The sequence below is a fragment of the Pagrus pagrus genome (genome assembly GCF_965226575.1).
Source record: "Pagrus pagrus genome assembly, chromosome: 3".
In the NCBI taxonomy this organism is placed as follows: domain Eukaryota; kingdom Metazoa; phylum Chordata; class Actinopteri; order Spariformes; family Sparidae; genus Pagrus; species Pagrus pagrus.
Genome location: NC_140187.1, coordinates 15,125,053 through 15,150,637, shown reverse-complemented (window position 1 = coordinate 15,150,637; position 25,585 = coordinate 15,125,053). Strand labels below are relative to the sequence as shown.

Genomic DNA, 25,585 nt, shown 5'->3' with positions numbered 1-25,585 from the left:
ATACACGTGTTGTAATCATCACACTGAAAAAGGAAAAACTCAAGAGGCCACTCGTGTAGACACATGAATAAAAACGCACAGGAATGCCTCTGCTAATATCACATACTGTATGGCACCAAAACACCCATAAAAGCTCAACTTTACTGTGTCGGAGACACTTGAATCCATCGCACTCTTTCTGGATTTAACTCCTGAGCATCCCCAAACATTCACTCACGTGCCATCCACATCCACATGACAATGGAAGCTAAGCTGCCTGTAGGCAAAAACAGACTGCTGGCGTACACACAATACCTATGTAAAGCAGATACTGCAGCTGTACAGAAATAGTAGAATGAAATCTCAACTCTTACATACAAGAAATATCAGATTGATTCTCAGCAAGCTTAATCAAATATCTTATTTTTTTCTCGAACACTTGTATGATTGGTTTCTGCTCAACATTATACCTATCAAGTCGTTAAAGTGATTATTAATCACTTAAATCAGATGAAACAAATACGTTTAGTTGAGTTCAGTTGGACCAACAGTATAATTTACAGTGCTGATGCTAATTTAGATAGCAGTGTTATATATAACAGCAACGATGAACCACCATGTGTAAAGTGACCACAGAAAAAAGTTAACAAGAATTCAGTCTGAATGCCAGAATTATTAATATACAAACTCTGCACTTGGATTTCAGTTCACTGGACAAGCTGCTGGGTTAGAAGTCCGGCCAATTATACAGAGCCAACCACTGTTTCCATGAATATAAACAACAGGCTTATGTAAGCATTAATCATTGATTTGGTTTGGTGGTACTTTTAAACCTATTTGAAAGTGAAGCTAAAATACCACTAAACACAGCAGCATTAATAATATGTGGGATTGGAAAGTATACAAGTGATGAACGGCTTTATTTTGAAAAAGTAAACTGTAATATTGGATGGTGGAATGGAAACGTTTTTCATTATCTTTCAATTTTACTGTGAAATAACAGATACGGGGAGCTAATGATGTTCTCTTTGTCTCTAATCAGTCTAATGTGTGATGCTGAGTTTCAGGCCTTTTATACATCCTGCTCAGAGCTCCATCAGTATTTTATATTAGCCTGCATTTATGAGACTCAGAGGTCTGTAAGTTTAGATGGTCCAATTCTCTGCTCAGACCTGAAAGAGTGTTTTGGTGCATCTTTCACATGTACTTGGTGTACCACACAACCACAAGATTTTGACACTGAAGTTCACATTCTGAGTCCTGACAACAAAATCGCTTTGTTTAACGTTTCTGTAAACATGTCCTCTCAAGAGCTTCATCTCACTTTCAAAATTAAAACAAGACCACAGTCTTTTTTCTCTAACCTTAAGCAAGTGCTTTGCATGCCTTTGCATCACCATGAAAACATTAAGCCTGCTTTAGTTGCTGCAGAGCATTTTACATATAAGTTCAGTATAAAGATTTTGCAAGATGTTAGACACTATTTCTTTCCTGATACGTTGATAAGTTCAGATGGCGAATGTTTTTTTCTCAATATGTACTCACTGTTGAAAATTAGTGGTATGTAAATGTCATTCCTAGGAGACATCGCTGGTATACTGTAAGGATAAAATGTATGTGATTGCAAATATATGTGCACATGCCTGAGTATTTGTGTAATACAGCAATTGTAGTGGTGGAGCACAAATCCCATCAAACAACGGCGCCCTGGGAAAAGGGCCAGAGGCAGACATGAGAGTGAGTCCAGTTAGAAGCCAAAGAAGGGGGTGGATGGATTGTGTAGGGAGGGAGGGGGAGCTTCTCTTCCAGATTTTACAGAGAAAGACGGAGAGAGAGAGACAGAGAGAGAGAGAGCGAGCGAGGCAGACGACACTACAGAATCTGCAGAATTAAAAAGACGTAGGTAGCACTTCTGAAGACCCCTCTCAGATGGCAGTAGAGAGTCCTCGCTGCCTACATGATCAAAAATTAAAACGCTTTTCTGGGACTTCCACAGTAGTTCGGCGTTTGAGAACCACCCACTGCTGAGGCAAGCTAATTAAAGTTATTCAGAACTGTGACCAATCAATCACAGACTGGTTCAGGTGGAGGAGGAAGAGAAGGAGAGGAGGACAAAACCTTTGAGACTTCAGCGCACACCCAACCTCTCTCACATGGCACACACAAACAGCCATAAAAAAAACAAAAAAAAACAAATACATTTTGCTCACAATGGAAAATAAACGTCACACCTACCACTTCACACACAGAGAAGCACTCCCTCTGCAGTGGAATGAATAAAGCACTTCACACCTGGAATTTTCTAGGGCATCACGCCACTCTACATTACCACTGCAACCCACTCAGGGAACTGTACCCAGTTTTTTCTCTCTGTCAAGCACAGATAGTACCAAAGACAGGTAATGCCCTCTCTGAAACATCAAACAGAAGACGCCTGAAAATTAAACAAGCATGCGCACATACACACACTCTGCAAATAATAGTGGAGAGAGACGGAGACAAGGAGAAAAGATTTGCAGCGTAGGCAAAATAAAGCATCTTCCTCTGACAGGGCTGGAGCTTTAGCAGACCTCTAATCCTATTTTGACACATAATGCTATATTGTCTTCCTTTAAGCGAGTGCGATGCCTTCTTTTCTCCCCAAAAAGCCAATAGTAGCATGAACGCATCCGCTTTTTGTTTTCCTTGAATTCATCGAACGACAATTAGTCACACAAATACAGTCCCCAAATGCACCACAGTGAATGTCAGACACTCCAAATACTTCTGTTTGTTCTGGCCAGTTCTTAAGGGTTGTTTCCCACCAGTGGGCTTTAACAGCTCCATCCTGGTAATTCACTGGTCTGGAATCAACGAGCACATGCACAGTTAGGTCTGTCATGATAATATTATTATCGATTATTGTACATATCTTATCGTGCATATCATATCAATAGAGTTGCAGCGATATATGGTTTTCAAGGTAAACCATGGTATGAAAGCTGACGATAATTATAATGTGTACATTTACTTATCTACTGACTACTGAATTCTAGCCCAGAAGTGTTATTGAAAAGATAATTATTTCAAATGTATATCAAGTTTCATGTTTTTCAGCCAGGACAAGAAACTGTTCTGTAATCATTCCGGTAAGGGTTATTGTAACTGATAATAATTATAATAATTGTGGTTATACCGTGTACTATGATACCATGAAACAGACATATCTTATCTATGTCATTCGTGTAAGATGAATGAATGTGATATAAATGTACATGTCTCTTATCTGTTTAGTATAAATGCTTGATGTGATACTTATACCAAGGGCTTTCCCTTGTTTTTGTTGTGTGATGTTATTTTATTTATTTATTTATTTATGTCTGAATACTTGCATTATTACGCTATTATATTATCATTACATAAGTGGCATAAAATACTGTTTAAATGACAATAACATTGGTTATTGCAATTATTTGTGAGACAATATATCCTAAATGTATAGTAAGTAAGTAGTAAGTATGAAAGTAGTTATTATGACAATACATTGGAATACATTTAAATTTAATGCATTTTGCTCCTTTAATACAAAGTGCTTTTGCTTTACTTAAGCCTAATGTGTATGGCATCTGTCTTTGGTATGGCAGATTTTCAGGACTCTGATCAGAATTGAAAAAATGCTTTGGTGCATCTCTCATATGTAGTTGGTGTACAAACCACAGGGTTTTGACACTGAAGTTCACATCCTGAGTCCTGTGTGTGGTAAGGTTTAGAAAACAAAAGCTCTTTTTGTTTAAGATTATGGAGAGAACATTGTTTCTGTGAACACGTCCTCTCTACAGTTTCAACTCACTTTGATTTTTCACAATTTAACCAAGTCCATAGTCTTTTTTCTGTAACCTTAAGCACTTTGCATGCTTTTGCATCACCATGAAATCATTGAGCCTGCATTAGTTCCTACAATATATTTTAAATATAAGTCCAGGATGAAGATTTTGCAACTGGGTAGATTTTTTTTCTTTTCCTTTTCTAATTATGTTGATAAATTCATAATTCAGGTGACAAATAATTTTTCTCAAAACGTACTCACTGTCATGTTATGCATAAGTTTTAAATATGTCAAGAGAAGATGTAAGACCCTGCTGAACAAGCAGTTTGCACCGTGTTTCTTTAAAGCCTGCATTATTGATTTAATTCAGCTGGCTTTACTCTGAGTGAGACTGAGCAGTTAAAACCTGAAGGTAAAGGAAAAAGACAGCGATATCTAGGAACTGACAAATCTGCTGGCAGTTTCAAAATAAAATATTTGTGAGTTTAAATGATATATTACCTAGTTAACAGATCCATACTGCTGTGACTAATTTGGGGAGGACAGATTTGAAATACATACAGGATGCCATTTTAAGATTAATAGTTCATTTACAGTTCAAATTCATATTAAATATGTTGCAGTGCTGGAGGCTTTGCGATGGTTCAGCTTAACAAAAATGTTTCTACATGTTGGGTAAAACATCAGCAGCGATTACGGTTACAAAAATTTAAATAAAAAAACAGAATATGAAACTGGAGACAGGGCACTGACACTATACAATCTGGTTCTAGTTTTTCTAAACTGTCACATTTTTATTGCAAAGCTATTTCAAGTAATTCCTTCTAACACCGACCCGGGGATATCTGCATGCAGGGCTGCACTCTGCAGATATATGTATTTTCATTTATATAAACACCGCCAACCAGTGCCAGGCCATCAAGCCGGGGAGCTGAGGAATCCTTGTAACCTTCCCCAGTGTCAGAAAACCAATAAAAAAGGCAGAAAAATGAACACGGTGTGTTTGTGCACCCTTCTGTTCTCCTGTCAGCCCAGGGGAGTCTAAGGCTGGGAGTAATGGTTCCGGCCTGCTCTCTCACTGCTTAACGTTCAGCTTACTACTGGTTTTATGTGCCTCTAATGTCCACAGTTATTTTGTCGCGTGTTTGATTTTGTTTTTTGTTTGGGGTAAATACACAGGAAATGCTAGAGTTGGCACACAAACAGAGAGATGTGGGTGAGACAAGGGTTCCAAACTAAATAAAAAGTGGTCTGCTAACAGACCATGTCTAAGCTCTCATGACTCTAATGACCTCCCCTCTCTCCTGAGAATGGCGTCTGGGATGTCCAAATGGGAACGCAGCCAGGTTTAAATACTGGACAATACATCCATAAGGACACACATGGATAGGTAGAACTGGATGAACAAGGATGTATAATTGGTGGGCTTGGTGACTGGTCATTTTCTCCCATAACAGTAAAATTCTTAATCATAGTTCTCACAGTGTTTTGGCATCTGATAGGCCTTCAAATGCATTAATCTATTACTCACTATACTTCCTGGATTGTATTTCTCACCAGTACCTGAAGCAACACGCCTCCACCAACGCAGCTCCTGGCCTTGTTCTAACACAGGTCTGTTTGTCGGTCAGAACGCCCACTTAGCACCGAGTATTGAAGACTGTCAAGGATTGAAAGCTGGCATCACAATGTCTGGTGAGATTCACAACTGTGTTTGCTCATTTGTTGAGGAGATAGTTCAGAATTTAATTCAAAATCTGGCAAGTTAGAGGTGATATTTAACAGTTAAGAAAGTTCTTGTTGAGCCGCTTGTGCTAGGACAATTGTATACACACGTTAAGGTACTTTGACCTTTTTGGTTAAATCAAAGACAGTTCTGTAAAAAAAATAAAAAATACTATCGAGTATTGAGAAATGTCTTGTGATTCAATAATCCAAATTTCAAAACTTAAGGAGTTGATCTCATCAGCGTCAGTGAGCCAAAAAGCAAGATCTAATAGTGCTGGTGATTGGCTGTCCCGAGGCACACTGGAAAAACACTAGGTTACGCCCAGAGACGGAGCTCACCACATTTATGTGTAATGTAATCTTTTGTTAAAACAGATTTTTATAAAATTGGTATCAAAAAGGTATCGTTCAGGAACCGGTATCAAAGTCATGGTACCTGCACCAGTACCACAATCTAAATTCTTTCTAAAAATACCAAGCCCTAAAGGTGGTGACACCACTGGGTCCTGATGCATAAAAGACATAAACATGCATAATTTATTTTAATAAAAAAAAAAAATTTAAAACCTGTAGCTATGAGTAAATATTCCTAAAAGTCATCATTTCTGTTCTGGAGAAACTTTATCTCCAGCTGACAAGGCTGCCTAAGGTTTACTGAAGTTGTAGAAGTGCTAAAATAGACTGCTATTATTTACTCATTAATTTTAAATTAAAGACCTCAATAAGAGTAAACCGAGGAGTGTATTGATGCGTGTTACACAATGACAGAGGGATACTTAAGAACAAGGCGGCGGGAGAGAAAACCGGAGCCAGAGAGTAAACTATCTATCCTGCAGAAATAGCCTGTGATGTTTCACACAGCCAGATAACAAGCTGCTGTTGTGTAAGGTCCAGGCCAGAAGATGGAGGGGAGGGGAGGGGGGAGAACTGAGAGAGGAGGCCTGAGAGCTCTCTCTCTCTCTTTCTCTCCTTTAAAGGAAACTTCTCGTGGTGGGAGGAGGCACCTTAAAGTCTTCCTGTAAACTGTCTAGAGGAGCATGGAGCTATTAAATCAAGAAACAAATGGCAGTGATCAGCCCTCACATCATCATCCACTGATGGATCAGCACACAGAGAGGGGGGTGAGGTTGACATCAGCTGTAAAAAGTGAGGAGGGGGGCTGTGGAGTGAGAGCAGGGGTGATGTCTAGTATAGCGCTGGGCATTTGAGACAGATTATTGGAAATTTCTGTAGTCAGCGATAGTGAGTAAATCCACCAGTGCACTTTATAGAGATATCTGTTTGTCGGTGCCAGCTGTCTTGGCCTTGAGCAACCTTCTTTTTCTAGGAAGCTGGACGGAGGTTTGCAGGAGTACGAGAGACGTTTGGAATAGCATCCAGTCTGCATGCAACATCTTCTTCAAGTCATAAAAACATAACTGTGCACCATCAAATCGAACCAGAGGCTTCAACCATGTTAACTACAACGAGGAAGAAGACTTTCTGCACACACACACACACTGTCATGCACATACACACTGAAAGCACTGGAGGCAAGAATGTCTGTGTTGAACTGAGATAAACCTGCAGCCGGCATGTGGTCAGCAGGCCTTCTGATGTAGTGTCGAAGAGACACACCGAGAGAAGGGGCAAAAGTGAAGCAAAAAACGTAGTTGGTCAAATATAAAATTGAAGCTCGTATGAAAACTGGATGAATCCCACACCTATTAACCGCTGCTTTGTCTTTCCATCCTGCTTCTGCAGTACGTGTGGGTATATTGATCTGGAGCTGCGTCATCTCAGGTTTCCAGTAATCAAGAGCAGCAAACAAGAGGCAAGAGGAGAGGGCGTGGAGCTGGGCAGACAGATCCCCTCACAGTGCACAGTTGTAAAGAGCCAGGCTGGAGCGAGGGCTCAGGAGCAGTCATATGTACCAGGCTGAATTATTCATGCTGATTAGACTCGTCTTATTGAAATGAATTTGAGAGAGTTCCAACATATGTTGCGCTGCATCGTCATTTAAGAGGCTTGCTAAATTGAAGCATTGGAAATTGCAGACACTCCATGTGCATGTGTGTGTACAGCGTAAGGCAGTGGTGGAAAATACATCCAGTATTGCACTTTAGAACAATTCTGAGGTAGTTGTTCTTTACTTGAACTTTACTTTATACTTGTACTCTACTACATTTCAGAGGGAAAATTTTTACTTTCTAGTCCAGTACAATTATTTAACTATAACTGATGTTGTCTGATACCAGAATTTAAACTGCGGTACGATACTAGTATAAAAAACAATATTCAATACTTCTTTCGACACTACAGCAAGAAGAAAAAAAAATTCTAGGTACAAAAAATAGGATTTTTTCTTCTTCTCTTTTTTATTAACAACTTACAAGAAGTCACTGAATGCATACCAACATATTTATTATAATGTAAATTGAAATTAACATTCTGCCATCTACTGTTTCAGCCACAGGTGGAGGACCATACAATAAAAATAATTTGATAAACCTGTAAAATGTTTTATTAAAACAACATTACGTAGAAATTGTGTGTGATTTGGTGCCCCCCACAGTTTCTGAGTGCAGCACCACTGTCGTAAATACAATCCCAGGTTTGTAACAATTTGTCAGACGTAATGTAGGTGCTAACTACAAACAAAACTCATTGTGTCATAGCAATGTTATATGTTAAGAACCTGTACGTTTACAGTAAGTAAACATGTATGTAACGCTGTGATCCTACCCGCTCACTAAAGTTACGTAGAGCAGAAACAAGTGATATGGGGCAGAGTGGCTGAGACAGAGACACCATTCACCCTATTACAAGACATTGAACCATCAAAATGATTTTGAAGCTGTGATTTTAAGGTTAAAAGTTACATAATGTTGCTTTAAATATTAAAACTGAAGTTCCCAACCCCTTTTGTTCATGACTCCTCACAAAAAAGTAGCATCTAATTGGGGCTCCTTGTCATGTTTTCAGCTGTCTGCGAGTTTTTAGCAGTTGCAAAGAAAATTTCCCTTTAAATGTCTCAGATGGTTTCATTTAAATAACAGCTCACCTGATGTCTACATATGTACATAATAATACTATTTGTCTGTGTCTCTGATAAACCATCAAATCACTGTAATGACAGTACGTGGGTGTAGGCACACAGCTCCATGTGTGCCTATTAAAACTGCTCTGAATAAGCCCGAGGATATGGAAACAATGCCAGTGTCCACCGCCGCCTCTCATCACCACATACTGTAACACATCAAACACAGCAGCATACAGGATAATGAGGAGGATAAGGACTATAAACAGCACCCGTCTGCTCACATTTAAATTTACCAATTCTCGTCCTTCCCCTCTATCATTTCATCCATCTTAAGTAGTTTGACTCTAAATATACACACGAAACCGCCTGAACATCCATCTCAATTGTCAAGCCATTCTTCATCCTTTCTCTCTCTTAAACCCCCCGACCACCCCTCCTCTGCTCTAAAAGCCGCCCACTCTCCTTGTCTATCCGCACTCCGCACTCTTCCATTCGAAACTTCCAACTCCTCTGATACATCACTCACCCTCTATCTTCCCTTCACTCCCCTGGGGGAAGAATAACATCTTGACCAAACCTGGGTAGAATACATTAGAATGTCATTTTACGAATTTAAATAACTTGTGTTTTATTTATGTTCGCTTGAAACTTTGGTGGAGAATATATACAAACTAAAGCACGTCAAAAGATTGTATATCTCCGTGTTGTTTCTTAAGTTGACTGATTCAAAACATATTCTGCTATTTTTGTGCTGCCCTCTCTTGGCCCCTCTCTCTTTTTCACCCGCTACTTCGCTTGTCAGAAAAAATAAAATCTCGACGGAGAGGAACTGAACAGACCACATTATATTCAACTTACTTCCTTGTCTCTTTCCATGTAAGACAAACTCAAAAATAATTTGCACACACTTTACATTTTTTTTTTGTCTGTGAGAATAAACTGCGCATGAAGAGGAAGGGGGCGCAGAGGGAGGCAATCTTGTTACCAGCCGGCATAGCCCTGGGAAGATTTCTATCAGACACACGTATAGAGAGAGGCATCCATTTAGAAAATGGCTTTTCTAGGCATGCTGGGCCATTTAGCACACCCTGTGACGACTCCTGTTTGGGGCCGTGATAAATGTTCCTCACAACCCGCTCTGCGCACACAGTCAGGCCAGCACACACGTGCACACGCAGCCATGTGGACAGCGTACACAAGACATGACTGCGATGGATGTTTAAAGAGACTGGCTTCATTGGGTTTGGCCTACAGGGAGAACTTGATCAACATGTTTAGTAAATTAGTTTAAATGAACTCCGAACTTCAAGCCCACCGAGCACTTAACGTCATGTGAACGTCACAGCTCGGCTGGAGGCCTCATTAAGCTCAGGCTGCACACAAGTTTCACAACAAGCAGTCAAGAGACACCATAACATATTCAAAGCAGACACACAGTACACCGCTGTGGGTAACATAGCACAGAAACAATTAATCAATCAGGAATTTGATTGGAATCAATCAGCAACTGCTTTTTTTTTTTTGGTTGTAGACTGTTGGGCGGACAAATCAAGCAATCTGATGGCAGCACATTGATCTTTAAGAAATTGTGATGGAGATTTTTGACTTTTTTCTGGCATTTTATAGATCAAACAATTGATCATTTTGTCAAGAAAATAATCAGCAAATTAATGATGTCAGGAACCAACCAAAAAAAGTAAAGTACTGTATCATACTTTCAATAAAAAGTAAGAAGTGTATAGGATAGAGCCTGACCAATAATTCATTTTTTATTTATTCCTTTTATCGGTGCATATCGGGCAAAATCTGTGACAAGCCAAGATCAGCCATTCATTTATATCAGCCAACCAATATCTTAGTCGGGCGATCGAAGATATGGGAGACATGCTCTGACTTTCTAATGAGAACATGATCTCTCCAAGTTCTGGGATTTTGTTTAGATTTCTGGTAAACCAAAAAATCTTTTGCTCTTAAAAGGAAGTTTTCTTTTCATAGTTTGTGAAATGATGACATTTGGGACACGTAGACTACAATGCTTTTTCCTTGAAACCATATATGACGCTTTTTTGAAGTCTACTGCTGCTTAGAAATCAGCTCAGTGGGAGTACTGAAAAAACACTTGCACAAACTGCGAAAGGCAACCATTTTGATGGGTAAACATTTGCTGTTATGTTTTGTTGACACTGGATGAGTGCTAAAAAAATCAACTTCTCTCTATCATGCAGTCTGAGTGTCTGCCTGAAATACACTCACTAATGGCCATTAACCTTTAAACCAGCACCATCCCTGTCAACTCACTTCCTCCTCTCTGGGATCTATCAATGTCGCCACCATACCAACAGCCATCGCACTCACCAATGGTACTGTTAGCAGTAAAGCCGCCGCCACAGGCAGCATACCGGCTGGATGAATCACACTCACCCATACAGCAATAATGAAGCATTTATCTCAGGATGCATTACAAACCTTGGAAGCACGGTGAACATGCGCACGAGACAGAAATAGGATGAAACACTGTCAATCACACTCTGCTCAACCATCTGCTCGACCACAAGACAGACAGGTTTTAAACGCAGCCTCATGCAAGGACGCAGACACATCAAGCAACACCACATTCTGCTAAATGTGTCCGTCGTAGCAAGTCATTAAGTGTTTTAACTTTCAAATCTTACACTTCTCGAAGCAAGCGAAAACATTTTGTTAATTTTCTGAAAGCCTTTCAGTTTTTGTCCAGTGTATCTTTACTTTAAAAGATTTCACAAAGGTCAAACCAGACAAATCACGAGCAAGGTTTGCTTCAAGGGAATACATCAAATGGTTTTTAAAAAAAAGCGAATTTACACTGGAGAATATCCACCTTTTTTTGCAGCGATCGTACAAAGACATTGTCTCACTTACACACATACACACACACACACACACACACTTGAGAGCTTATGTTGTACAACCTCGCCCAGTGAAATCTCGCTGATTAATAATGCAGGAAAATGTGCCGCGTCACATGTTAACGTGACGTCAAACTTACCGATCTCATCTGCTGAGTCCCGGTGACATGCTGCAGAACCTTTTCCAGCTCCTTCTCGATGCGTCCGGCCCAGTGAATCATTCTGGAAAATAGAATTAGACGTTTTCAATCTGCATCGTTCGACATTATCACCTGAACATGTCATCACATGGGCATTCATTTCTCTGTCAGCTCATGTGAGTGAGTGTGTGACAGGAGGAGTCTCCCTCATCTTTGTGTATCTCTGTTGCTGTTGTCAACCTGCCAGACTCTCCCCCCTATCTGGAAGCATCCCCATCCTTCCTCTCCTAATGTCATCGGCACCCTCCCCCCCCTGATCACATCTTGCATACATCTGGTCGGCCCCGGCAGGACTGGCAGCGAGCAAACGTGCCTGTCTTGGATCGCCTGGGATCAGCGGCTCTGCAATAAAACTGCTCAGGTCTGACAGAAATGCACCCTAAGCAGGAGCTGATCTCTGGTTAGACAGAGCCAAGTTTGGAATTAAGAGATCAAACAGCTCGAGCTCATCACTGTATATCTCCCAGCAAGCAACAAATGACTTAATGGATCAAGATTCTCACTAGATCATTTTAAAGCAGCGGCAGTGGCTAACCTGCCAACATGGATACACGCTGAACAATCCATGTGCATGGCCAACAAGAAATTCTCGCTCAAAAAAAAAATCTTCCTGCAATCAGATGAATAAATTCTGTCGTATGTTTTGCTCGCCAAGCACTGACTCTACGCCAACCTTTTCCTGTCAGTAGTCTGCAGATAGCTAATCACTAGCATCAACAGCGCAACACAACAGACTCATTTGTCTTTTAATATGATGACAGAAACAAATGTCATCTTTAAATGTCAGATTTGCTCAGAAGACAAGGGGGAAGACAGATTTATTAAATTGCACAAATCTGCCAGGCGGTGACGGGCGCTCGCCATAATCATCAAGCTGGAGCGGGGCCTCATCGGGAGTGTAACAGCAAGAGCTGACGCGAGTGAGCGCACTGGCTGCGTTTGTAGGGGAAAGATTAAGAGAAAGCAAGAGGGCCTCCAAAAGGACTATGCAGAGCGGGACCGCTGGGGAGAGGCCGCTGACTATGAAAAGGTCACCTCGATATGAAATGAAAACAAGCTTACAGTGAGAGCAGGGCCGAGCAGGACGCTGTGATACTAACAGTGAGGGACAATACCTCTGCCCCGAGCCAGGCAGACTTCTTACGCAACTTCGTTAGTCTACATTCTACACACATACATACACATTCAAGTATACAGCTTTGACAGTATGACATGCAGTGCTGCATTATGTCTTATTTTGTAAGTATATGTAAAAACACATATGTTTTAGAGTTGTGCAATAGCAGGGTGACCAGATAGGAATGGGTGAAATTCTGGACAGGGAAGTTGGGGGTGGGCGTGGTCACGTTATCATGGCGGCAATGAACGGTAAAACACATGAGAGTCAAAACTCAATACTAAAATTACAGATGTTTACCAGGTCCTGGGAGACTAGGCTCCATATCAGCAACGAATGGTTTAATTTCCCTCGTAACTATTTTTAATTCAACAACGCAATGGTGTCGTCCTCGCAGCAGCAGCAGCAGTAGCGGCACTACTGTACACAGCTTAAAAAACAACAGCCGTAATTCATGTAGGATATGAACTGCTGTAGCCAATGCAGAGCCGGTTGCAGGGTGACACCGAAAAAGTGTTTCACAACATTTATTAGACTATAATTAATCAAAGCTCTGATTTAGGACAATTAGGACAGGATTCAGGATTCAGGACAACTGCTTATAATTTAGGACTGCTCCAAATTTTTCAGGACATCTGGTGACCCTGTGCAGAAGAGAGGCAAAGTCCCGTCCCTTGGGACCTTATTTCAGGAAGAAAATTGTACAGTACGTAATAGCAAGAGACAAATACACTTTTTATCCTGTTTGAACTGTGCCATGAATTACACATATGATGTCTGTCAATTTAAAAGATAATTTTGCAAGTCAAGACAGTCACAGTTTGTCGCAAAGATCGTAAAATATTGATTAGCTTTGTGTTAAACTACTCAGTGAACTACATCGTCTCACACAATATATGTCACCAACACCAACATGGCCGTCTCCTCGGCACAGAAAACGTATCAAAAACGTGAAAATCACAAATCAGTTTGGTGAGCTAGCTAGTATACGAGACTGGCCCTACAAAAGTTTTATGTGAGTGCTAAATGAGACGACTTAATATCACTTAAGCGAATGTTGTGTGTGAATTATTTCCAATTATATATTTTCACTGTCTTATGCTTTAACAGTTTTATGACACACTGCGATTATCTCAGGTTTAAAATTGTCTTTTTACATTGACAAACATATGTGTAATTCACTGAACAACTGAAACAGGATGAAAAAAATATTTCTCTCCCAGAATTAACTACCATACATCATTTTCTGAAATAACGTCCCATGGTTGTCCACTGGAAGGGGCGTGTGACTTCGCCTCACCATCTCAGTGAAGTAAAACATCAACATATTGAAACAATAATAAAACAAGAATACAAGAATATTTTAGGTAATTTAGGTTTTACTGTTGTTGAATTCATGCAATAATTCATCTGAACCAGGAAGGTTCAGGATATTGTCGACCACATGGACCAGATGACCAAGCAGCACGTTGGAAAATCCTGATGAGGTCACTCAGCCAGATCTACTTACATTGCAATAATTCAATGATATAATAGTTATATCATTAAATTTCTGCAGCTAGGGGGTATCTCATTCAAAACAATGAAAACAAAAGACGCAGTTTGATGATGTTGTGAAGCAGAGTGGGAGGTGGGGATCATGGGAGTTGTTGTCTTCATTGTTAAACAGTGACTACTAGAAATGAAAATCTATCTGACGTGACTCAGGCGGAAATGTTCATGGATGAGGCAACGTATTAAAGTTTTATTCATGTCACGTCTAGTCACGTTCGCAGACCTCCCTCCTCACTCTCTGACGTATCATCTGGTGTTTTCCCCGAAGTTATAGCGTCAGGCAACCAAACGAAACGGACAGTTACTTTGAATAAAATCATGGATTTCTCTGGGTTTGAACACTGTTGGAAATATTCTGGATAACAAAATATACAACGTAGGAGTAGTCCAATTGTCACATATTATATCTTTAACAAAAACTGTAGCAGCACGATTTCTTAAACACAGAATACGCACACACATCTACCAGCTCTACAGACACACCTGCACACATTATTCTCATCACTCCTCCCTCCTGGTGATCTCACTTTCTAAATCTATGTTACTATATTAATAAATCAAGACAACTAAAATATGCAGACTGATGTCCATGATGCAGTGACAGCCAGCGAAAATCTAGTGTGAAGCCTCAACACAACTGACCTGCTTCAGGCAAGATCGCATGACAACATCTGAAGACAAGATGCACTGCTGTAAAGGGACTTACACAGTAAATCCCTCCATTCAGTAACACATCTCAGACCAGGAGACACATGTTTGGTTAACTATATGCACAAATGAGGCCCAGCGTTCAATTAATGCATTGGAAGCTGTGACGCTTCTTTAAAAGTCGTCAATATGCATTATAACTGAAAGCCGACTGATGCTCTCTGGCACTTTGTAGTCTGATATAGTATTAAAACTTTGCTATTTGGCAGCTGCGTCTACTTTATAGATTCTGTGCATTATGATTTATGTTATGCAAAACATTATGGAAAAGCAGAAAAATGTGATGAAATGAGTTTGGATGTGTCGGCCACACACACCGCGTCATGTTCGTTCTGCTGCAATGGATCTCGTCACTGCAAGTGCGATGGTGAGAGATCTTTAAGGGCAGAAGGTGGACTATTTTCATATGTTCGGTAATAACAGAAATTTGGGGGAAATTGCTCCAAGTGTCATATAGACTGAGGTAAGTGATGATATTTTACATTGATAGAGAAGATTGAACATCCATCCATTTAGATGCCAGTTATTGAAACAGGTTTACTCCACAAAATATAGAAATAGGAAAATAACTTCACCTTCTTCCTCTACCCACACCCACACACACACCCACACACACACACACATAAACAACACTGCAACACAATACATAAAATTTAGACCAGGCTTTTAAGTGACATGCCGTAGAAAATGTGCACTTTTCTGCCGTTAAAATGAACTAGAGGACATTCTGCCCGTTCTTATGGACACATTTCCTCGGTTAGACCTCAAATACACACGAGCTCCACCCGGTGTGTGTGTCAGGTAAACCCGATAAACGGTCACAGCAGCTCCCTTTACACTTCAATTAGATAACTGTTGAATTCTGCCGACAGCACAGCGGTGAGGGTGACGCAAAAGCCAAGAGATGACTGACGACATATATTACAATACCTGGAGTATTTATCTTATTTGTACCTGCTTAAATAATGAGCTGTCAAGCTGTAACAATAACAAGAAATGAGATTTACATCGTTTTAAAATAGTAACTGTAATCCAGTATAATTACAATAAATAAACTAAATACTGGTGAAAATCATTCTGTGTATTTTAAGGGAAAAGTAAAGGAGATATAGCCGCAAGTTTATAAACACAGCATATATTCATTAACTACAGGTTTAGTTTTAAATAGATAATGAAATACAGTAAAAAGAATTAATTCATTTTTTTAAAATCTCCAAATTAATTGTATTTATTGTGCTCAAGTGATCAAATCAATGATGCAGCTAATAGTCACTTCTAATCAATCACACAGTAGCTGATATAGGAGAAGTGATCTTCCCTCTGAAAGTCACCTTGGCCATCAGGAACAACAAAACCCCAGAGATCTCAAAGCGATCATCCGCTGTGTGCATCAGGGAGCATTTAGATTCTTGTCATTTCTGTGAACCTGACTGACTAATCATCACTACAGGCTACACATCATGTTCACACACAGATCATCACGTCATCACGTAGACTCGAGTGAGGAACTGTTGCACTCTGGCTTCACGGGATTCACTACAGGACGGAAACATATGGAAATGTCATTTAAACTGAAGCGACGCTCACTTTAAAAAAAGAAGAAGAAAAGAAAACACTTTTTTTTCCCCGGCCAATTATCGTCAATCTTGTTTCGGATAGTTCGGTGCTGATGTTTCGGGTCATTCAAGGTGAAACTGTCGTGGAGAAATCACGCGTGATATCCGCAAATTATTGCAAATCAATTACCCAACAGGTGCCCGCTGAGAAAGTCCAACACAGGCTCACACACAGCTGGATGCTACTTTCTGTGCATGCGGTCACTTAGTTAAAGCAACGCCGCCACACCGGCCTTGAATGCATCTTAAATGTCTACTATAAAACACCTGCACGACACAAACTATCAGCTTTATGATCACTTGGTAAAACCAGATGTTCGTGTCGTGGCCGTGATGCTGCGAACAGAGTCTGAGCAACTAGTTCAGGAGTTTGTGAGAGCAGGGAGTTCACCTGACGCTCCTCCTGCGGCACACACTAATTAGTTGAGTCGGTGTCTAAATTAAAATCATCCAGTTGAAAACACCAGTGTATTCTGCGGTGGGATGGAGATTATTATTACCACAGTGCGTGTTTAGTATCCAGTGCACTTTTTTTTAGACTAGCCTCGCAGTAGCTCAGCCTATCCATCATGCGTAAATGGGATATTCTTCCCCCCCATGCAATGACAGCCAAACAACACACCGACTATTATTTTTATTTCCATCCCGATGGATGTCCTAATAAATTACGGCTCGGTTGGCTTATTCGCCAGTGGCACCTGTGCACGCTCCCTGTAGCCTGATTCCACGTCGACTATGACAAATTGAAAAAGGGCTTTGGGTATTAAATGCCACTGCCCACAACAACGAAAACAACAGTATAGGCTTTGTGAGGGCGAGATTCATAACGCAGCATCAGAGACGGAAACTGCGTCTGTGTTTGAACATCAGGGACAGCAGCCCTATCGCGCACCGAGGTGAACGGCGCCGCATGTGTGCAGGCTTGTCGGGGCCACCTGTCCTAGTTCCGCGCTCCCGCACCCCCGGTTCATCCCCCCCCAAAACGGTGCAGGGTACTTACGTGTAGTGCTGGGGGAAGAGGTGGGTCCCGTCTGTCGGCGTGGACACGCATATGATAAGTACAGTTTGGATGGCGAAGAGGCAGAAAACACCGTACGACTGCGCGCAGATCGCCATTTTCCATTAAATATTCAAGAAACTGGGATAAATAAGAGAAGGACCGGAAGGACAGTCTCTCGCAGCTGAGCTAAGAATAACCGAGCTCCAGAGAAAGTGTGTGGTGGGAGGTGATGGTTGGCGGAGGCTTCTGGACACTTCAGCCCGGCAGTGAAATCTCAATCAGAGAGACGCGCACAGTGGATTGGCAGCTGAAGATCACGGGAGATCAGGATCAGGAAGATGCTCTGCCGCTGCTTGCTGATGTGCCTGGCTGCCTATTTGCGCACTCGCTGTCCTCCCTCCCTCACCGCCGCCGCGCACATTTGCTCCTTTTCTCTCCCACTCTCTCCAATGTAACAGCCACACAGAGGCAAGCTGGACGCGACGACGATATTGCGTTCCCATCCCGGTTTTCAAAATAAAATACTTTACGGGTTTCAGGGCAATGTATAGCGTTAAAAGCGTCAGGATGGTGTTTTCGTACGAATCTCACTCTACTGTTGTACTCTCAGTGAAACACCTTGCTGGGAGCAGGGTGCTGCAACATCACAGTGAGCCTACGTGACCAGAGATAGCGCACTTATTTACACATTTAAGAGAAATGTCTGCTGTTGAAAAGTTTATCCATTTGGCACGACATCCGAGCACGAGTTCAAGGGGTTTTTTTCGTCACGTGAATAGCTTTATTTTGAAGGTACGATGACCCGACTTCCTGTATCCATCCGGTCCATCGGTGGAGCTTCACCCAGCCGCTGGCACAAGCGGTCCTCCTTCCCCCGTTCAATCCGCCCGCTCCTGGGCGACAGACGGGGGCGCGCATCAGGCCACCTCCTCTCCTCCTCCTCATGTCCACTCTCCGTACCTGTGTCCTCCTCAAACTCGGGATCATAAGCACAAATCAAGGCTTTATTTTGGTAATTAGAGGCTGGACTCTAGAGGGGCGGATTGTATTAACTGGAGTGTAAACATTCAGCAATCACCTTGGGGCTGCTCTCCAACTACATTTGTTCTACTTATTAGCGCATCTGGTCCAGCGGATGAACATTTAAATGAATGCAAGGATAATTAATAACCTTGTTTTGGACACCTAGCTCTGGTTTCATATTGTCAACAGCCATTTGGTAGGAGTGGGCTTAAAGTGTGTGAAATGCAACTTGTCTCCTTGTTTCTCATAACTGGGAGCCTCTGAATAATCATGAGCTTGTTAATAATTCTACTGGAGCGAGTTTTCCTCTGGTCATAAGTCAGATACTGTTCGCTTTAAAAGGTAAACAAGGAGGAGAGATGCACTGAAACCTCAGAGTAAATCTAATTCAGCATGAAGTTACCCCCCGGAGAAGTGAATATCTCCCTCTATCAGCTGTGTGCGTGTGTGTGTGTGTTTGTTTGGGGTCGTGTGCATATGTGTGTGTGCACCTGTACCTGTCTTCTTACCCTTTCCTGCGCTGCTGTTTGTTTTCTGATCTTCCTATTTCAGCTGGCACAGTAGGTGTGGCACGTTTGCACCTAAACAAACACATTTTTTCAGGTTAGTCAATGCGGTAGAGAACACACAATGAAGATGTAAAGCTTTGTACATAATGTGTTCCAGGTGTGCTTCTGTCCCAGATGTTGGGAGGAGGCACGTCCTTTGTAAAACAGAGCAGTTTAGGTTTTTCCAGTTCCAGAAGCCCGGGTTCTTACATCTCGTGTTCTTTATTTGCTGGAGACAGCCGGTCTTGTGGCTGCGTCGTCCTTGGCTCAGTCAGTCAGCAGGGGACACACAGGTGCTCTGCTACAGAGAGCCACGCAGCAGTCGACGGGGCTGCTGCACGGTATTTCTGTCTCTTCACTGACAGTGAAGACGGCGCTGTTTTGGTCGAAAGGACACACTGCGGGGCACAGATCTCAGCAGGAGGGGAAAAACCCACCTGACGGCGGGGATGAAGAGCTACAGCAGCGGTCCCCTGCTCATGTACATAAATGTCAGGGATCAGTCAGTCAGAACAAATATCTTGGCTTGCTCCTCAGGAAGTGGAGATAAAAAAAATAAAATAAATAAAAAATATGCTTTTATTCCCCAGAGCGACTAATTTTTGAGACATATTGAGCAAGCGACTCCCTCTCATCCACCCCTCCAAACAAATCTGTGGCAGAGAAGCAGGACAGCGGTGTTTTGATTTATTATTATTTCCTATGCGGAGGAAAATAAGCCTAATTGATGGCTACTCTCGCACATTAATTTACTGTACCACACTTCCCATCATGACATTAATGACAACAACAAACAGATACTGGTGGAGTGATATAGGCTTGCTGACTCACATTCAACATTTCTGCTGACTCACAGCCACCCCTTGTTTTCTCCCTCCATTCAAACATACATTAAGCAAACTTATCTCAATTTACCTGGCTCACCGGGCCTCGACAGAAAAAAATGGATGCAATTTGAATTTTTTAGTTAACGCACAAACATGTAGTTTTCTCTAATGGACAGAACATGGAACAGAAAGGGGTTTCATTTGTGCAAACATAACACCAGGGGGTAGAGATGTCTCTCTGGATGGATAGGATGCCTCCGGTTGTTCTGCGGTTGCTGGGACCAATTTAAGCAGTAATTTCTCACGTATGGCCTTGTCACACTCCACTTCGTCACACTAATACCTTAAATGCAAATTACATTTCATCTGCCTGAATGCGTGGATGCGTGTGTAGTGGTCATGGGCGAAAGAGTGGCAGATAAAAGAGGTGATTGCCACCCTGGGGCCTTGGATCTCATTGAACACGCTGCGATGCTTATAGAGAATCCACTCTTTATTAGAGCCGATCGATCGGGCCAGCTAAGGGATCCGCTCAGTGAAAACACACAGATCAATGACCTCGAGCTCTGTCGATCCTCTGAATGGTGAGAAAGGCAAGACGAGAGGCGGGTCTCAGCTGCTCGGCGGCTCATCTCATTGGCCGCGCAGTTTCTCCTGAAGAGATTGACCTGCCAATCTGGTATTGATCTGGGGAGTTGAGCGGAAGGAGACGGCCCTCGTTGTTCCGTATCTGACTTTCTGGGGACTGCTCCCCCAGACAGAGGCCAAGTAGGTTGGAGTAAAATTAATCACTCCTTGTTTCCACTGTCTCCGGGCCTCGGGGAAGTCACCAGTAGAGGCGCAGCCCACACATCCAGACACACACACACATACACACTGGCCTCTTATCTTCCTTTTCCTCTACCTTATCCATCTTTCTCTCCCTCCCTAACCTCCTCCTCCGTCTCTCCCTCTCTGTGGCCTGTATACTGATGTTCTGCTGCGCTGGACAGAAAAGTGAGGCTTCACACTCTGTAAAACCTAGTCTAGTCAGCATGCTGAATGCAAAGATTTTATATTTCTGATTAGAGAAGGACTGCGCGTCGCATTCGCCGCAGATGATAGAGCCAGCTGCCCTTGAGAGAGAGTCCCGACGCTCTCAGCAAACTTCAATGATCCTCTCAAGTGCTCTCTGTAAAAACAGGAGCATGATATACTATCACTCATTTACCACACACTTTCTTTGAGGGCATTTTATTTTATTTTTTTAAAAACCACAGCGGAGTCGGTGTGCCCTTGTCCTCTACGGGGATATACTGAAGAGATCGGCAGAGTGATTCCGGCAATCAAGGTTATCTTCCCTCTGTGTCCCCTTCAGCTTACTCCCTGCTCACCTCACGGCTTATCATCCCATTTAGTTTCATCAACTCAACACAACACAAAGATCCCATCTAAATAACACACAGACCTCCTTGTTTACATAAATATTTGTATATCCCGCATCCCTCATTACTTGATTTGCTCCGTAATGTGGCTGTTACCTACATGACCTCAACGCTTGGCTAATAAACAAAATAAAAACATATCTCATTCAGACCACAGCGCTCTGCGTACATCCCTTACTGTAAAATACAAACATACCCAGCGATGTTGGGCCGCAAGGCACTCTGGGACTTTCATGCTCAAATGTCAGAGCATTTCATCCTGATGATGATGACTCACTCCCCTCGCTCTTAGTCTGCATGAAAGAACAACAGCACCAATTAATGACCCAACCTCCTCACGTGCAATAGTAGGAAAACAACCACTATATCAAATGTTACAGCGTGGGCGCACCAACAGAGCTGTTCTGATAAAAACACAGATATTTATGATGGAGATATATATACGTTTAAGGCTAAACTTTATCACTCCCGAGGAATCCCCCCCTTCCCTACCCTACCCACACATAAAGTGGCTGCATGTGAAAACAGAGCAAGACTCAGCACTCATTGACATGCTCTACTAGAGGCCTAATGGCCCCTGGGTAATGGCCTCTTTGGTCTTCAGGAAATCCTCCCTCATGCATACATCAAAGCTGGGATTGAGAAGGATAGAGAGTAGAAAATAGAGGGGAGGAAAGAGACGTCAGCGCCACACAGGGAGACGAGAGACGAGATGGCGTTAACACACTGAGGAAAGCTCTAACAGGAGCTCATTTTTGTTTGTTTTTCATGGCAATGTCAATCCAACATGTGTTAGACTTAATGTTCACACCAGCGTGGAACATGAAGGCTGTACTTGCACTGAAGGCTGTACTTGATAACAGGGCTGGTTATCAAACTATAGTTTGATTTTGGTACAGACTTAATGTGTGTGTAGTCTGGTCAGTTTGTATTCTTGTTTACTTGTTCTTTGGCCACATTTAATTAAATTTATCATTAATTGCCCTTTATAGACTATTCATAAAAAGTTGTTTACTGCCTCCCGTATCTAGGCAACATTTGACAATTTGGCTTTTGTTTTCCAGAAAAATGTGTGTATTTTTAACAAAATCCTTTCTGTATCAGTACCAACACCCAGGTGTCTTGTCTACACTAGTATCAGAAAATTTCAGTATATCCCTGCATAATCAGAGCAAAAATTATCAGACAATGAACCAATTAGTTAATTGATAAGAAAATAATGTGACAACGTGATAACTTTGACTTATTTGTCAAGCAAAATTGCCAAAAATACTCCATACATCCAGCATCTTAAAAGTTAAGATTGTCTGCTTTTCTCTGTCATATGATAATAAACTGAATAATCTTGTGTTTTATGCTGTTGGATGGAGAAAACAAAGAAATTAAAAGTGTCAGATTCCGCAATGTAACAGGCATTAGGCTATACACCATTGTACACTATTATGACATTCAAGTGGTTAACTGGTTATCGAGAAAATAATCAGCAGTTAGTTTGAAGTTCTCTCTCTTCATCCACAATCCACTCCTCTATTTCTGTCAGTCCCTTTTCGTTCCCTCCATCCATCCCTCTTCTTCTATCTCTCTTTTTCTCTCCCTCTGCTGACACACAGTATCCCTGAGTTGTCAGCCAGCTGCTATAACAGGAGACCTGTAGTCCATCGCCCCACAACACCCCCCGCCTCTCCTCACTGTCCATGAGCCATCTGCTTAGTCTGCATATTGCAGATCAGTCAATGCTATCTAATTATAATTCACACAAAAGTGTTCATTATGACCCTGAATGCATTTGCAAAAGTTTTGTCTTGCTCCATATGGCTGGTACATAGGAGGCACAGACCTGTCTGTATGTAGCAATGTGAGCATGTATGCCTCTCTCTCTATATGTGGCCCCTCTCCGGTGAGTAAATACAGCAGAGCATTGCTCAACCACATTCAGAGAAAGCTGCGACCTCTACATGTCCTACATCATGCAGCAGAGCATGTGATTTCTGCCCCTCGCAATGATTTTCAACTCATCTCCCAGTTCAAGCAAAACTCAGTAAGCCCCTGTTTTTCAAATGTTTTTGTTTAAAAACTGAAATGGAATATAAACAGGACCGGAAATAGATTGAATTTAGGTAAATGGAGTAACTTCAAGCTGCTCCACAGTGGCATGCCGACATCCAATTGGCCTTCGGTACTTCAGCAGTGTGTGAAAAATATTAGGTGCCGCCATATAGAGCATATTAAACAGTGTCAGTGTTAAAGAGGCAAAACTAACAGGCCCATGGCGCCTTAGTGGCTTGATAAGGCGAGTGGGTGGTCCTTTCTGAACGTGGTCTACTCCTCTTCTCTTGTCAATGTGGAGTGAGAAGTGCACAGTCGCTTGCCCGCCCTGCCGTCACATTAAAGCGCATCTTAATTGGCATTAAAACTGGTGATAAGAGCTTAATGAAGGAATTAATAGATAACACACATTCTGGAGCTTATTCTCCACAGTCACACTCTGACAGACACATAAACACACACAGCTGTACTCAAACTGGCAGATTTTTACAACCGCAGACGGAGCGAGCGAGAATTCATGGGGAAATAGAAGGGAAATAGGTGGCCTGCAGCGAGGGGCAGGACCAAGACTGAAAGCCCCTAATACATCACATCACCTTGCATGACTACAGCTAACCTTCTCAGGCCGTGCAGCTGCGGCATTTAGCTTGTATGTGATGGTATAGACTACCGTCACTCTGAGCTGTAAAATGGGTTTTTAATCTGATAGTGATGACCTGTTAAGGTAAACACGGCATGAAAAAGGAGGTTAGCTTTATGGAGTATATCATTTGTATCCCTGTTGGTTTATGTATTAATAATTTATCATTATAAAGTCAAGTATACTGTATTGAATCGATCATGACAAAGATCCCAACATTTACAGCTTAAGCTACTCTGCCAACAACACCTGCCTCTAGATGGACCTTTATACAACAAATAACACATTAAATTATAGAATAAAACAGAGATGAAATTATTAACTGAGCTGCAAGTAAAAAGAAAAAATCTGCAACTATTTTGACGATCGAGAACAACCTAATCCCAGCTTCTCAGGCTGCTTTACTTGTTCAAATATTCAGAAGATAATGATAATGAAAACATCAGCTGAAATCAAGGCAGCATGACATTATTTAAAAATCCCATTGCATTTATTTTGACAGATACTGCGTTTGTGATTTCATTTGCGATTTTTGGTAATGATCATATTTACAAGGAAAAAAAACTACAATTTCAATTAATAAAATCATGATGATGTGACATTTGTTGGGATCTGTACCAAACAAGCATGTTTTCTTCAATGTGGAGACGAAGATTTGTAGACCAGGGCATCTCTGCAGCACAACAGTACTAACTTATTATACAGTTCATCCTCGTCAGTGCAGTTTGTCTTTGTTTAGCATTTATCATCATGACTGTTTGATACCGTTCAACTGAGGATATTATCCTAAAGCACAATTTCTGACAACAGGAGACAGAAGAGCTTTAAAATAAGCCAACAAACTCAAATCATTAGCATAATATTGTCTTCCACTATTATCCAGGCTAACATGTTAGCAAACAATTAGCTAGCTACTTACTGTACACATTCAGCTGACACTGAAGCGTCCAACTTGTTTGAGTGGTGTTTCTGGTCACCCGAGGAACGTAACAATAATTCATGTTATCACTACAAGGAACCCCATCCACAGTAAGTCACTGTTTATCTAAAAAAAAATGGATTAACGCAGGTCTCACAGATTATTTATGCTGTTTTAGCTAATTGTATGACGCTAACGTTACTTACGCTCGCTACGTGATGGGAACGTTACTTGGAGTTGATTGGTTGAGGGCTTGTCCAATCAGCTTCCTCGTCGGCTGGATTGAAGATTCAAGACCGTGTGCAAGGTATCAGTGTGTATGCATGTGTGTGTGTGTTATATGGTGTGTGTTGAGTGTGTGTTATGTTAGTTTGTGGGAGTTTATTGTGCAAATGGCCTGAGGGAAGAAGCTCCTCCTCAGACGCTCAGTCCTGCCGTGACACTGCGTAGAAGAAAGGCCGCTTCAAGTTCACGAACAGTTCATAGGGAGGAAGTTGATCACGCCCCTGAGCGTTTCCGGCTGGTGTTGCATCAAATTATGTTA

The 25,585-nt window shown here is 41.7% G+C and overlaps 1 protein-coding gene across 7 annotated transcripts in view; it reads right to left on the bottom strand.

The window, feature by feature from the left end:
* cacna2d2a (calcium channel, voltage-dependent, alpha 2/delta subunit 2a) overlaps positions 1 to 25,385 on the bottom strand; it is a 165,281-nt gene extending 139,896 nt beyond the window's left edge. For 3 of the 7 annotated variants that reach the window (XM_084349035.1, XM_084349036.1, XM_084349037.1), the window contains exons 1-2: positions 17,615 to 18,041; positions 11,560 to 11,641 (exon numbers count right to left, since the gene is read on the bottom strand). In XM_084349035.1, coding sequence (XP_084205161.1) covers positions 11,560 to 11,641; positions 17,615 to 17,730 — 198 coding nt within the window. In that variant the 5' untranslated portion in view covers positions 17,731 to 18,041. Of the gene's footprint in view, positions 1 to 11,559; positions 11,642 to 17,614; positions 18,042 to 19,134; positions 19,219 to 21,632; positions 21,730 to 25,041; positions 25,221 to 25,247 lie in introns of those variants that run through there. The other 4 variants (XM_084349040.1, XM_084349041.1, XM_084349038.1 and 1 more) reach the window with 4 other exon arrangements.
* Positions 25,386 to 25,585: the final 200 nt, after the last annotated feature.